At 41.9% G+C, this 15,607-nt stretch overlaps 1 protein-coding gene across 5 annotated transcripts in view; it reads left to right on the top strand.

Annotated features, from left to right (window-relative positions):
- Positions 1 to 239: 239 nt before the first annotated feature.
- LOC147685087 (uncharacterized) overlaps positions 240 to 15,607 on the top strand; it is a 201,009-nt gene continuing 185,641 nt past the window's right edge. For all 5 annotated transcript variants that reach the window (XR_015300675.1, XM_086940961.1, XM_086940960.1 and 2 more), the window contains exons 1-2: positions 240 to 447; positions 3,608 to 3,727. Coding sequence is in view for 4 of the 5 variants with exons in the window: in XM_086940961.1 (XP_086797087.1) it covers positions 253 to 447; positions 3,608 to 3,727 (315 nt within the window). In the remaining variant the exon portion in view is untranslated. The remainder of the gene's footprint in view (positions 448 to 3,607; positions 3,728 to 15,607) is intronic.

The following is a 15,607-nucleotide window of genomic DNA, read 5'->3' as shown; positions in this document are numbered from 1 at the left end:
GAAGGGCAAACCTATTTCCCATGAACTCAAAGCATCACACACTGTTCAGTAAACTAACTGTACTTTCACCCCTGCAAAGCACAGCAGTGAGTGTTTGCCCAACGTAGACCACATTCCTTTGCTAATGAAGAGAATGAAAATCCTCCATGAACTGGTCAGGTTTGAGGTTGGGAAGTTAATCTTCCACTAAAATAAACAGAAACTGGAACATAAAGCTGATCTGATCAGACTTGGGCATTGGAGGACAGGCTGATGAAGATGAATACCTGGTTTATCATCCTCTTGCTTAGCTCCTTGGGGAGCTTGATCCCCACCATAGAGGCAGGGGTGGACCTGAAAATGACGACCCCCTTGGCTGAAACCTACTTGAGTCTTGCAGCGCAGAATCTCAACCAGAGAGCTCGCTTTGTCTACAAAGCCTCATCGGTCATCCACAGTAAAAAAATGGTAGGTATGGCAAAGAGCACAAACTAAGATCTATGAGCCCAACTCCTGGGCTTTGTCGATATCTTGAGGAAAACAGACCAATGCAGAGAAACATAAGTACAAAGATAGAATGAAACTTGGATAAAGGCATAACATTATGCATTGTAGACTTACTATACATATTGTATGTATTTCAGAATTTTCAGAGATTAACAGAAAGTCGTTTAGATTTGGCATGATGGCTACACAAGTCACTCATTTCCAGTCATAATCTTTACCTCCTAGCATTCTCCAGAGCAGGCTGCTCCAACCAGTATCTCATGAGCTACTAATAGCTCTCCAGGTACCTGTAAGTAGCTCTCCTTTTTGCAACCCAGACTAATAAATTAGAAGCTTTTACTTGTTTGAATTAATATATGCATACCAAAAGTTAGACTGTATATTTGAGTCAAAATGTTTTCTTTTCACAATTCATAAGCTCATATTTGGAGAAACATGGCTGAATTTCAAAAATATATTTAATGCTGATATTTGAGTGACAAATAATGTGGCTTTGAAAATACATTTTTATAAATGGTATTACCTTGGTGACAGAGGTACTGCAGTGACAGTTTTTATGTATTACCCATGTGAAGGCATTCCATATTGCCAAATTGAATGAATGACGTTACAATGCATACATTTACAATGCATGCGTTTACAACGCAGTTTTTACATCGCATCATCCTTTACAACGCATTCTTTTACATTGCATTCCATTACATCACATTTTCGGAAACTACCTTTACAACGCATTTCATTACTTCGCATTATACCTTTACAATGCATACCATTACAATGCATACCATTACATCACATTTAAGGTAATGTTGGATAGTATAGGGTAATAATTACTATTCTAACTCCAGTGAGTGCAACAGTAGGGTAAGTGTTGGATATTGTAAGGGTACTATGCGTTGTAATGGTATGCATTATAATGACTTGCAATGTAATGCCTGCGTTGTAATGACATGTGTTGTAATGACATGCATTGTAGTGACAAGCAATGAAATGGCTGCGTTGTAATGACATGCTATGTAAAGGATGTTGCAATGTAATGACTGCTTTATAAAGGTAGTGCGATGTAATGACTGCGTTGTAAAGGTTGTTTCCTGTTTTTTATACATTACTGTTTGCAACCGTGCCGGAGGCACTGAGGCGATCACTGAAAGTAATCTTGCATATGGTGGCTACTAATGTAACCTTGTCTGATATAGTCACTGTTACAACACTAATAATATTTGATGAGACCCATTGAACATAAGTAGCTCTTATTACAGAAAAGGTTGGAGACTCCTACACCAGAAGATTGTTGTGTGACGAATAATGCACATGTCTACATTTGGCATAAATGTGCATTCTCACATTTATTTTCTTCATAGGATAAATTATTTTCTATATGGAAAAAAAGCCCTTCTATTAACACCATGAAAAACGGATCTTACCATCCCCGACCCGCCAAGCACATGTGCATTATTCTTTTTATTCAGACCTTGCTTTGCTTGTGTTTCCACGTTGGGAAAGACCATGCAAAGTGATTGTAAATTCACACGATCCTACATGTTTGATGTGTTATGCTTTTTTTGCATTCTTCCTGCCCTCCAGTAATGCCTTGTTTTCCCCCTTTAACCCTAAGCTTAGCATTGCAGTAGGGAGGTTTTACTATAGTGCTTGCTGCCATTCTGAGTTCAGTCTCGGAACCTATCCCACAGAGCCTATTCTTTGAATAGGGGCCTTAGAATGCATATACATTTAATCTAAACTAAATCGTAGATTGCATAACATCTCAAATCTAAATACAGCGTAGGTGCTCAGAACGTTTTGAAATCGTGGCCTATTTGCATAAGTACATAGATATATCATTTTGTTTGTATGTCAGACTTTATTTAGAAAAAACACAAAATATTTCTGGCAGACTGTCAGACGATATTTTTGTTACAATATTATGGCACAACGCCATCAGTACATAGGCACATAGACAGAAAAGTGGAGTTGCAAACATACAGAGGTATACACCCACAACAACACATGTTAAGCACCAAAAGGCCGAGATTACACAGTATAATGTTGCTTTATGTTTACCCTTGTGCTATACTTCTTCTCACATTGTTTTAATCCCCGTGTTTCTAACCCCACACCTTTTGAATTCTGCTATGTTATTGCCTCCACTAGCCCTGCAGAAAGCTAACCCCATGAATTTACCACCTTGAGCCATTACCAGCATCTTTTTTTGTTTTGAATACCTGTGTTCAAAAATTGCATCCCTGATGGAGTATATATCCCTCTTGTACTGCATTTATCTGCACCATGTATTGTAATGTATGCCCTTTTCTCACCTCTTGTACTCTTCTATCCCTTTTTTATGCTATTTCATTTCATAGTCATTTACGTTTTTTAGCTGGTCAAATTAAGACTATGTTCCAGTGCACAAATACACACAACATTCACCATTGACAGTAGCTATGCAGCCTTAATTTTTCGAATAGGCATGTCTCATGGGATGGCAGCCAGCAGATGCCAGGGGTTGGCAGCCAGCAGATGCCAGGGGTTGACAGCCAGTAGATGTCAGGGGTTGGCAGCCAGTAGATGCCAGGGGTTGGCAGCCAGTGGACGCCAGGGTTTGACAGCCAGTGGATGCCAGGGGTTGGCAGGCAGTAGATGCCAGGGGTCGGCAGCCAGCAGATGCCAGGGGTTGACAGCCAGTAGATGCCAGTGGTTGACAGCCAGTAGATGTCAGGGGTTGGCAGCCAGTAGATGCCAGGGGTTGGCAGCCAGTGGACGCCAGGGGTTGGCAGGCAGTAGATGCCAGGGGTTAGCAGCCAGCAGATATCAGGTACAGGTCTGGTGACCATCTGACTGAAGGGGGAGCAGACATGCACATGCACAGATACGGCAATCATGGATACATAGAGAAAAAGGCTGACATATGCATACATAGACACTCAGACATGTACACAACACTCGACCCTTCAACCTCATGCAGAACTAAGCTGCAGCATTGGAGCTTTGTAATTTCCTTCTCTTCATCCACTTCCCAACTTTGCTGACGTCACCTGCTCCCACGGATACTCCTCTGAGTGACAGTGTGCTTTTTGAATGCTCATGTTAGTTTATGTAATTGACGGTGTGCTATTCTCTATAGATGGATTTTGTAACGGAGTATGTTGACATTCAGTTTGCCGTGAAAGAGACAAGCTGCAAGTCCAAAGACATCCGGAAAGATGGCTTCGATCTCAATAAATGTGAACACAAGGAAAATGGGGTAAGTGACTCTGTTATCTATGCCCACCGTTGGTTCCTAGTGAGAAGAGTGAAGTTAATTTACTCATTAGTAAGGGCTGTTGTGTTGCAATGTGTTGTTGTTTGCTCTGCAGTGGCTCTGTACATGTGGCTATCAGACATGAGTATGCTTGTCTGTACTGCCTCTAGCTAAATTGGCAGTAGAGTAGCATGGCGCCATAGAAGATCCGATTGCCCAATGGTTGCAAATCACTGCACACACATACAATACAAACCGTGGACAGCCAGGAGTGCAGAGTCTGTCCACAAAAGGGGTGACGGAGTTCCCAGCGCCCTGCTGTACCAGGAATACCAGCCCTGAGATTAACACAGCTTCAAAATGCGCACACAAAATGGTTGAGATTGACTCTGCGTACATAACTTGACAAATGTGCTCTTATAAAGGAACACAAATGAGAACACCCAAGGAGTGAAACTGCTTCGAACCTGAAACAAGCTACTTGAGATCATTGCACCACATGTCCTAGCCTCTGATAAATTCCTCCTGATAGGTGATTTTATTTACCACGCGCAAATACAAGCGAACCTGGATACTGAAAAGTTAATCTCCAACATGAACACTCTGAGTCTTGTTCAGAAGGTCATAGGCCCCACACACCGGGCTGGTCACACGTTGGACCTCCTCTTTTCAAACTTCCCTGATATCATGGTAGACTCTCCCATCGTATTTCTTTGGACAGATCATTACTTATTGAAAATTTCCTTTTCCATCACCATAACTAAAGTGGCACTCGAAAGCGAACTTACATTACGCAGGCCCCTGGAAAAAAATCACATTACCCATGTTTTCAAAACACTTTCACCCTGATTTGGTAACTCCTACCATGAGTGCAAGTATAGCAGCACAACATTTTGAAAATGCCATAGAGACAGCACTGGACAAAATTGCCCCACTGAGTAAAGTCAAGTGTAAGATTAGAACTGCCCCTTGGTTTACAGAGCAGTTACAAATCACTAAATACCTATGCAGAACTGCTGAGAAAAAAGGGCGGAAAAGCAAAGATCAGGCCGACCGAAAAGCATACAAAATATTGCACTCCAGCTATATGAGTGACATAAAGGCGACAAAGAGAGCATTCCTTACGGAGCGGATAAATAAAGCTGAAAACTCCTCCGAAGAACTTTACCAAATCTTGAAAGAATTTACCACCTCCAGAAAGCCGTCAGCAATACCGACTTCCCAAGAGTAGACCGATGCTCTTTCGAAATTTTTCGAGGATAAAACAACTGCTTGCTCACTTTGCCACTGGATTCAAGCAAGCCGGGCTGAAGACGGCTGGAATGCCAGAAACCGATCCTCGGAAGCTTGTTTCCGGTCCAGGGAAGACATGGCTTGGCAGTTCGGGCTGGACTGTTCCCATGAGGACAGGGTCAGACTGATTTGCATATAGCCATGTCTGAACTGGGGTGGCAGAGTGGGCTAAAGAACGGTGATGGATTAAACCCAAATCCTTTGACTGGGTGTGAGTGTTTGATTGATTCAGATGCTCCGTCCATCACCACCCCCTTTTGTACCGCTTTTGGCCGCCATAAGTGTGGCAGGGTATGCTCAGACGTGAGTCCCTTGCTCACTTTGCCACTGGATTCAAGCAAGCCGGGCTGAAGACGGCTGGAATGCCAGAAACCGGTCCTCGGAAGCTTGTTTCTGGTCCAGGATAGACATGGCTTCGCAGTTTGGGCTAGACTGTTCACATGAGGCACAGGGTCAGACTGATTTGCATGTAGCCATGTCTGAACTGGGGTGGCAGAGTGGGCTAAAATACAGTGATGGATAAAACCCAGATCCATTGACTGGGTGTGAGTGTTTGATTTATTCAGATGCTCCGTCCATCACCACCCCCTTTTGTACCGTATGTTTGTAGCATGGCCCAGGCACATAGTCAAAGGAATTCCCTCTTTTGCATAGGGCCCGCCCCTATGCAAATGAGGGAACACCCGTTGTTGATAGCACTGGCGCTTTAAATGTGTCAGCGCTATCGGTATTATAGAAGGGGATGCACAACCGTCCCTTCTAAAATACCAAAGTGTCCTGGGGGACGCGCAAATGCCTGTTGCACCCCCCGGGCACCATCTGTAATACGGCCCCAGGTCTGGCCTGGAATCGAAGACTGTTTAGATGTCGCCAGATAATTTGATATCCCAAAAATTCTAACCTTCATAAAATGGTGCTCCAACATCAGGGTGAATGGATATAGGAGTATGGGAGGAACATTATCACCCTAAAACACCCTTGCAAATCAGGAGAGGACTATGCAGTAAGAAGGTCTTTACATTTTCTGTTGATTTTGTAGCATTTGCTGTGCATGTGGTCCAGTGTCAGACATACTCTTCTGACAAATCGCTGTATATTCTTTTAACAAGGAGGTTGGGATTTACTTTTTTATTCTCTAACCGCATGATGAGGGAAATTTATTATGTGAACCAAGGTACAATCTTGCTGGGGTACAGGGAATGCCTGTTTTCTAACACATGTGCAGCAATCAAAAATGTCTCAACAGGTAATACTTTAGTAGGCAGTTTCACAAAGTAAAAACCTGAATTACAGTTGCACGGTGAGAAGGGGAGACAACAAAGATTTGTATGAAACTCATAGAGCAGTCTATATTTAGAAACATATATAGACAGCAATAGTTATATCAGCACTATTTACATAGTATCTGGGTGTAACCAAAACATTCATGTGCACTAATGTGTTCGTACAATAAGTGAGCGGCGCAAGTGACACATGAAATAATGTGAGGAACTGTGACCAGTGCAAAAAATATGATTTGAAAGAATGGTTACAAAACAGTATATTAGTAGTACAAAACATGATCTATTGATTTGAGGAACCATGAAGACGCCCAAAGATGCCCTGAATGGTTGATGGCATCAAGTGGTGGCAAGCCTTTGAAACTTTGACAGATTTACCCTGGCCATAGGAGTTATTCTCTACCTCTTGTGGACTGTAACCCGGTACTGATGATGACCTGACTTACTTACAGGTTGAAACGCCGTCGACCATTCAGCAAGATTTATGGGCTATTTCCTGACGTTTTTCTTGTTTTCTAACACACAACGTAGTTTAAATAGTTGGAGAAGAACAATAATTATATTTCAAAATATATCAGAAACAAGAAAAGTACAAGTGAGTCATATTGTTTTTTTTGTAATTCTGAAGTGTGATGGAAACAAAGATTTTAATAGAATCAAAACAAAACAAGACATTGTACTTGTGTGATGTGCAAACGTTAAACATGTACTGAAACCCTATTTCTATGTTATCGCTTATGCTTCTTATAGAGTTAGCTGTACAACTCATGCTGAATGGGCGTCACTCATTTATTGTACTTTGTTTTTGTGTTACGCTTGGATTTTCCACTATGTCCATAACTTCAGTGATGTAGCATTGATGGCAGCATCTCTACTCTGAACATTGCTTTAGGGCCATTGTCAGACACAGGCTGCTGTGTGTTAGCTTAAAAATATATCTACAGTGGGAAAGGCTGCCCTAGGAACCATGAAAAATATGGGGTCCCTGTTCGAAATATAGAATGCGGGTTCAGTGAGTTAATATAACATAGCCAGAGGAAATAGGCACAAATGAAAAGAAAGATTCTGCTCTGTGTGATCCGGGTGCTAACAGAACAGGAGTTGAAAGTTGTCTAGGTGGAAGAAAAAGTGCTCAACATCTAAACTGTCTTATCCTGAGAGGTGTAGTTTTAGCAATTCAAATGTTGTTAATGAGATTTATTGTATCAGAATATGCAATGTAAAATATTTCAAAGCTACAAAAGAAAATTAGACTATCAACTAGAAAAACTTTGCGAAGGTAGGTAAGTAGAGGTAATTATGGATTTACCATGCCTAACTTCGCATATGCACCTTGAGGATACATATGTCTTTGAGGTAAGAAGATGTGGATTGAAGAATAGAAAATCCGTATGTACACTTAACTTTGCGATATTCTATCTGCAGTATTTTTGCAGAACAATATTATATGTGGTTGATATTCTGACATACAACCCATCAAGAATTCTAATCACTTGTTCTCTTACAAATAACTTTCGTTTTCTATATGAAAAAGAAAACATAAAGAAAAATAACATATTAAAATACGTCTAACTTGGGTCCATTCCGCAGAGGAATTTCCCCTCTGAACAACATTGCTGTAGAATTTCTGCAGCCTAGTACAACATTCTGAATCAAGGGGGGACAACTTGCAGGGGTTACTCAAATCAATATATGATCCAAACGGTTTCACCTTTAAGAGACTCTTGCCCAAGTTGAGGCTGAAGGTGCTGCTAACCAGTAACTATGAAGTGACGTAAGTAAGTTCAGCCAGAAAGTTAACCAGATGGTAATATGGTTGGATGCAATGGATGTGTGTGCCACTTCTACAGAAGACACTTTTGTGAATTAGGAAAGGACTCTCTTCCCAGTTTACAGATGTTGACTTAAAGTTGACCGAACTAAAAAACTGGCAGCATCACAACAATGTGCGGGTTACTCATTTTATAATAGGGAGTTGATGGATTGATCCTAAGATCTTCATTGTTAACTTTTCTAATGGCCTTTTAAATCTTAGACTCAATAGGGCTTTATTCAAGAGAGGAAACAACAGAACAAAACCAAGTCCCCTTTCAATCTATGTGCATAACCTTTGGCGGCATCGAGCACTCCATGTCAATGCTTGCCTCATGCATCCAATAGAGTAGGTGGGTCATGTCTTCTTGGCAAATATGACACCTCATTGACTCTTTGAAAGGTGCTCTTGCAGCTGGTGCAGGACTTGATATACCAATTCACTTCTGTTCTAAGCAGTCAGTAATTTCATAGGCTGAAGTCATTATTGAACAATTTAACAGTTCTCCCATTTTGCTATGCTCTTTTTTTGTAGAAGTCTTCCGGATCTTGTTAACAAGTAAGACAGGTTTTCAAAAGTGGAGATGGAACATAGAAAAGGTTGTTGGGGATGCCTCTTTTTCATACTAAGGGCCCGATGTAGGTACAAAATACCGGTCGGAAACAGCCGATTTCGGCCGTTTCGGACCGGTATTTGGCCTACTGAGATGTAGGGGACCTTTTTTTGTCCGATTCGGTATTTTACCGATTCAGTAAAATTACCGAATCGCAAAAATACCGAATCAGTAATTTTAATGATTTTTTAAATCTGGGATGTAGGTGGGACTACTTTCAGTCCCACAGGCCCTTCAGATTCGGTATTTTAACACCCAATCCAATTGGGTGTTAAAATACCGAATCCAGGTGTGCATGCACATGTGTGCATGCACACCTATGCCATGTGACAGACAGACATGCCCTTAGGGCATGTCTGTGTGCCACATGGCTCACATGCCTTTTTTTGGGGTGCTGGAGGGTGTCAAAGTGACACCCCCTGCACCCTTGCACAAATCGGTAATTACCGAATCGGTAATTACCGATTCGGTAATGCCCATTGATTCCTATGGGCTTCAAGGCCCATAGGAAGCAATGGGGGATACCGAATCGGTATTTACAGAATCAGTAAATACCGAATCTTACAGATTCGGTATTTACCGAATCTGAAATACCTTTATCTCCCCCCTCTAATTTACCACTTCATAAATACCGATTCGGTATGATTCGGTATTTATGAAGTGGTAAATGTAGATTTACCTACATCGGGCCCTTAGTGTTGTTCTTTAGAGTATTCTGATAAATTGGAGTGGTGAAAGTGAAGGAGCCCAGAGACAACATCAGAGGTAGTTTCATATTGAATGTCTTTATAAAATACTTTAGCCTACCCGATGCTTGCATTATTAAGCCATGAACACATCTTTGCCATGCTGTGTGGGGCTCTGTACTAGATACAGATCAGGAAGCATATCTATTTCAAAGCCTTGACTGCACTGCGTGAAGCTGTCTATTAGAAGTCACCAGACCTCATTCCCTCAAAATTGAAATGGTGCATTCCTGGTGGCAAATTCTGTTCTGCTAACTTTACATTTTTTAAATGCCCAAATACGAACTACTGGGAGTGGCCATAGAAGAAGGCTCTTCTCTGCTTATCCTACCGACTCATATTGATGCTGAATCACAGTATTTAAATGTATGCCAAGCTCAAGAATAATCACATGAATCAGTTCAGTTCAGTTCAGTAAGCTTTATTCGATTATTAAAAACAATCATAAAAGCACAGGCATTAAAAACACATACAAAACATTATACATATAGCAGTAATCAAGGTAACAGTGTTAAAATGTCCTATTTTTTATAACGATTCAGAAAAGGGGGTGGTGATGAACAGAGTGTCTGAATTAAGCAGACCACTCTTACCCAGTCCAAAGATCAGGGCTTGATCCATCACAGTTTTTTAGCTCACTGCACCATCCCAGCTCAGAACTTGGCTATATGCAAATTAGTTTGACCCTGGCCCAGTGCATCATGGGAACAGGGAAGACCAAACTACCAAGCCAATTCTTATACTGGGAAGGAAACAAGCTACCGGGGACCGGTTTCTGGCATTTCAGCCGTCTTCGGCCCGGCTTGCTTGAATCCTGATGGTGCAATGAGCTAGGGACTCACATCTGAGTATACCCTTCCACGCTTATGGTGGACAAAAATGATTCAGAAAAGGGGGTGGTGATGAACAGAGTGTTTGAATTAAGCAGACCACTCTTACCCAGTCCAAAGATCAGGGCTTGATCCATCACCGTTTTTTAGCTCACTGCACCATCCCAGCTCAGAACTTGGCTATATGCAAATTAGTTTGACCCTGGCCCAGTGCATCATGGGAACAGGGCAGACCAAACTACCAAGCCAATTCTTATACTGGGAAGGAAACAAGCTACCGGGGACCGGTTTCTGGCATTTCAGCCGTCTTCGGCCCGGCTTGCTTGAATCCTGATGGTGCAATGAGCTAGGGACTCACATCTGAGTATACCCTTCCACGCTTATGGTGGACAAAAATTATTCAGAAAAGGGGGTGGTGATGAACAGAGTGTCTGAATTAAGCAGACCACTCTTACCCAGTCCAAAGATCAGGGCTTGATCCATCACCGTTTTTTAGCTCACTGCACCATCCCAGCTCAGAACTTGGCTATATGCAAATTAGTTTGACCCTGGCCCAGTGCATCATGGGAACAGGGCAGACCAAACTACCAAGCCAATTCTTATACTGGGAAGAAAACAAGCTACCGGGGACCCTAAGCGTGGAAGGGTATACTCAGACATGAGTCCCTTGCTCAGTGCACCATCAGGATTCAAGTAAACCGGGCCGAAGATGGCTGTAATGCCAGAAACCGGTCCCCGGGAGCTTGTTTCCTTCCCAGTGTAAGAATTGGCTTTTGTAGTTTGGTTTGCCCTGTTCCCATCATGCACTGGGACAGGAACAGACTAATTTGCATACAGCCAGGTTCTGAAACTGGGATGGTGCAGTGAGCTAAAAAACGGTGTTGGATCTAGCCCGGATCTCTTGACTGGGTGAGAGCTTTCTGCTTAATTCAGAGACTCTGTCCCTCACCACCCCTTGTTGTAAACTATTTTTTATAACAGCAATACATTTTATACATATAGCAGCAATCATATTCTTCCTAACAACAATACATTTTGGGATGCAATTTGCTGTATATCGGGCTATGTAAAAACAGTCAGGATAACAAAAATTAAAATGTCATACTCTTTCTAGCAGCAATGGATTTAAGGATATAAGTTGCAGTGAGAAAACAGATATCCGACTCTTGTAGTGAAAACAGCAAGTTCATGGCAGTATTTACAGTTAAAATGCCATATTTTTTTAAAAGAGGTTTAAGGGAGGCAATACGAAGGTACAAATATAAATCACAAATGAGGAGAAAGTGCATTGTGCTCTGTTTTGTGACTCCATCACATGGACATGGTGCAGTTGGATATTTTCTGACACATGGAAAGGCCACCAAATGATGGACAATACTCAGTCTCATTCTAGTGAGTACGAACCGATGTGATGTTCTAGTGACCGTTGTTAAGTATTGTTGAAAACCAACAGTATCCACGTGGAGAGTATAAAGTTTAAACGTTGACAACTGCCCACTAATACATTTGCGATCAGAGGCTTTCTTCCTCAAATAAATATGTTTAATTTCTCTCTTGGTGATTTCAATTACACTACTAGGATTTTCCATGATGTTAATGTTAAAAATGTCCTTACATGTTGTTACTACATATTTGAGCCATGGGATCTGAAGGCATTTGTCCAGGTGGAGACAATCGTTAATTATGCTCCTGTTAAAAGTGGTCTCCTCCTTAGCCCATATAGATCTCCAGACCATCAACAGTCTTAACCCAATTAGATCTATCAAATATTCTATCCCAACTTCATTATGTATGAGCTCAGAGGAAGCTGACATCGGTAAACAGAGTAGTTTTAAAAAAAACTATTTTCCTCTGTTTGAAGTTCTGCATGGCGGCAATGTCCCCAAACCCCGGCTCCATAGAGTGCTATTGAGACACATCTTGTTTGATAGATATGTAGCATGTCGTGAATACGACGATCCCCAAGTGTGGCAGCAAATTAAAAAACACTGTATGCACTTCTGGCCAATTTGGTCCTAACGTTCATTACCTCCTGCAACCACATTCCATTGCTGGTAAAAATTACACCTAGATAACAAAATTTCTCGACCTGCGAGATTTTTTGGTGGTCTAAGTAAAACGATTTCTTATTTCCTACACTATGACCGCAGATCAAGGCATATGTTTTAGTTTGGTTGATCTGCAGTTTCCTGCCTTTGATAAAATCTGCAAATGTATCCATTAGTCTCTGAAGTCCTAGAGGTGTCCTTGAGAGAAGTCCCGCATCATCTGCGTATAACAGCACTGGTACCTCAAGACCCTCAGCCTGCGGTGCATCACATTTAACCATTTTAAGTTCAGAGTCCATAGCATTGATAAAAAGAGTAAAAATGAGAGGCGCTAGCACACAGCCTTGCCTAATGCCTAATTTTACCTTAAATTTAGTGGTGCATTCTACGGCTTGTCCGTAGAGTACACAAGAAGATTATTTGGTATAGAGTCTAGCGAAAAATAATATGATTGGCTCTGGGGCACCAAGGCCCAACAAAACTGGCCACAAAAGAGCATGATCTACTAGATCAAATGCACTACTTAAATCTGCAAAGCAAAGGTAAAGTGATCCTTGCTTTGCACGCGTGTATTTCCCTATTAAATGATCTAAGTTAATGCATTGATCCAGAGTTCCTCTCCCCCTCCTAAACCCATATTGTGACTGAGCCAAAATACTATTGTCCTTAGCCCACTCCTCCAACCTAACTAACAAGACCCGACTCATGATCTTGACTGACGTATCAAGGAGGGAGATTGGCCAGTAGTTTTTGGCCTTGGATCTATTTCCTTTTTTAAATATAGGAATAATTGTGGACTCGCCCCAGGTTGACAGTGTACCTACCAAAACAGCCGCATTAAAAATCCTGGTCAGCACAGGGGCCCAAAGTGCTGGATTGGCTTTGTACAAGTAAACTGGCACACCGTCCGGCCCCGGTGCTTTCCCCTCCTTGCTGTTGCTAATACCATATTCTACCTCTAAGTGTGTAATATTAAGAGGGATATTTGGCCAGACATCTACATCCCGGCTGATTTACCCGGGGTTAAAAATACCGGAAAAGTGTGCTACCCATGTTTTCTCACTGATGTGAGATGTTAAGTCAGGGGCATCCTCATTTCTTAAAAAAAGGGGAATTAATTGTGTCCCAGAACATCTTACTGTTAGATAACTCTACTGCCATAGTCAATTTGTCCCAGGCTTCTTCCTGTAGCTCCTTCTTCCTTCGTTTTACCTGTTCTTTATATGCTATTCTCAGGTTAATAACGGTTGTCCTATCCCTGGGTCTTTCTGATAAAGCTAGCTTTAATTGCTGCAGGGATTGTGTGCAAGGGTGGTCAAACCACCCTTTATTCTGTGCTAACCTATTGCCCTATTTGCGGTCAAGATGTTATTAATTTTGGCATTAATCGTGTTAAAGCACATAAGGGTATGCATGGGGTCAACATCGTCATCCAGACACTCATGAAGCTCGGCTTGGCATGCTGCAACAATACTTCTTTGGAGTCTAACAGAATTTTCCCCCTTCCACTTAATCCTGGGGCCGTTGGTTCTACATGGGGCAATATCATCTACGATGGTTTGGGTAGTCTGATTTCTAGAACCCTAAATGTGAAGTGTTAGAGCAATGCCATTGTGGTCACTAGTGGATAGTTCTAATATCTTCGGTGTGGTACAGCTAGCGCTTACATTTACAGAGGTCAACAAGTGATCAATTATGGTACAGGCATTCCTACCAGTAAATGTCGGTACCATATTAACTGCAGCTATGAGATCCACAAAAGCGTAATAGCCCATCAGGGTCAACAAGAATTACTACAGTCAGTTAAGCTACAGGCACAGCAACACTACAGCCTTTCATCCAATAGTGCTCACAGTTACAACTAAACTGATATTACAGCAGAGTAAGCACCACAACCCTCTGCATTACAAAGAAGTACTTCAGTCAATCAACCTACAGCTGAAAAGGGACCTTTGTGCCACAGTCAAGCAAAGCAATACAACAGCATCATGTTAAGCCCTATAAGCTGTAGCCACACAAGCATTCACATCTTATGCCCTTATAGCTGAACAACACTACATACTATAAAGAGCACAAACCCTACAGTTGATGAGGATACATTAGAAGAAGACAGTTTGCCAGGTTACAAGGTAGGCAACACTAGAGTTACAATTTTACAGCTTTTCATGTTATGGCTTAACAAGTCTGAATATTCCAGCCGAACATGTTCTGCAGACTTACATTATTGCACATGTGCTACTAGAGCACACCATTTCATAACGCCGCAAGCACCAGTCATTTGACCGCTATGGTAGCACATCCTACTGCCAAACAGTGCGGCTTGACATATTAGTGATGCAGAAACTTTGATATGTTCATTAAATCTGAACTGCAGGCAGTGATCTTGGCTCTAACTGAGCAACCCTTGCTGAGCTGAGCCCCTTTCAGCCAAAATCCTACAGAATCCCATTTCACAGTTGGATCAGAAATGTTGCAAGAACACTTAGCCAGTTGCAATTACCGTTGAGACTGTGGACGAAAAGAGTGAACTGAGAGAAAAGTCCACGCAGTCTGCTGTGGATTCCAGTCATGCATGTTTGGACAGGCAATGTGGGACTTTCTGCCAACCAAGCGCCTAACTTATACACATAAGAGTGCAGGCAGTAACTCACTTTAGTAACAGACAGGTAAACAAGGTGGAAATTACAGACCAGTCCTGGCAGCAAAGATCTTGGCAAGCAAAGTATGATAGCACAGGAGGATAGCTACAATCACCTGCCCCGATATAGAAAGGCAAACGAGGAAAGTACAGTCAGATAAAAAATAAAAAAATTAAAAAATCGCAACCATCAGCTCAGCCAGGCAGTGGTGAAAAACATAACCAATTACAGAAACAGACATGAACAACCCAGGAGAAATGGGAGCAGGAAAAGATCTGCAACTGTTTGCACCTGCTCTGTAAGGTAAAGGGGAGAAGTACCAGCAATGTTTTAGTACGATACAGTTTCTCAGGCAACCAAGTGTGGAAAATAAAGGCAAATCTCTGCACTCACCATCAGTAGTGCGAACAAGCCATGGACAGGTATGCAGATAGAATGCTGTAATCCAGGTCATAGGCTTAGACAGGCAGGTACAGGTAAGTAGACTTGCAAAGGCATTGTATAGAAGATCTCTGAAAGGCCTGCACCTACCGATAACAAAGTAACTACCCAAGATGCAATTTAGTTCCTAGATTAGCAAGTGGGGAAAATAAAGCTAGTTGTCGTAGAGTAGCTCAAACA

This window comes from Lissotriton vulgaris, chromosome 10 (assembly GCF_964263255.1).
Source record: "Lissotriton vulgaris chromosome 10, aLisVul1.2, whole genome shotgun sequence".
NCBI lineage: Eukaryota > Metazoa > Chordata > Amphibia > Caudata > Salamandridae > Lissotriton > Lissotriton vulgaris.
Note: the sequence above shows the minus strand (reverse complement) of the source record. Positions and strands in the feature narration are given on the sequence as shown.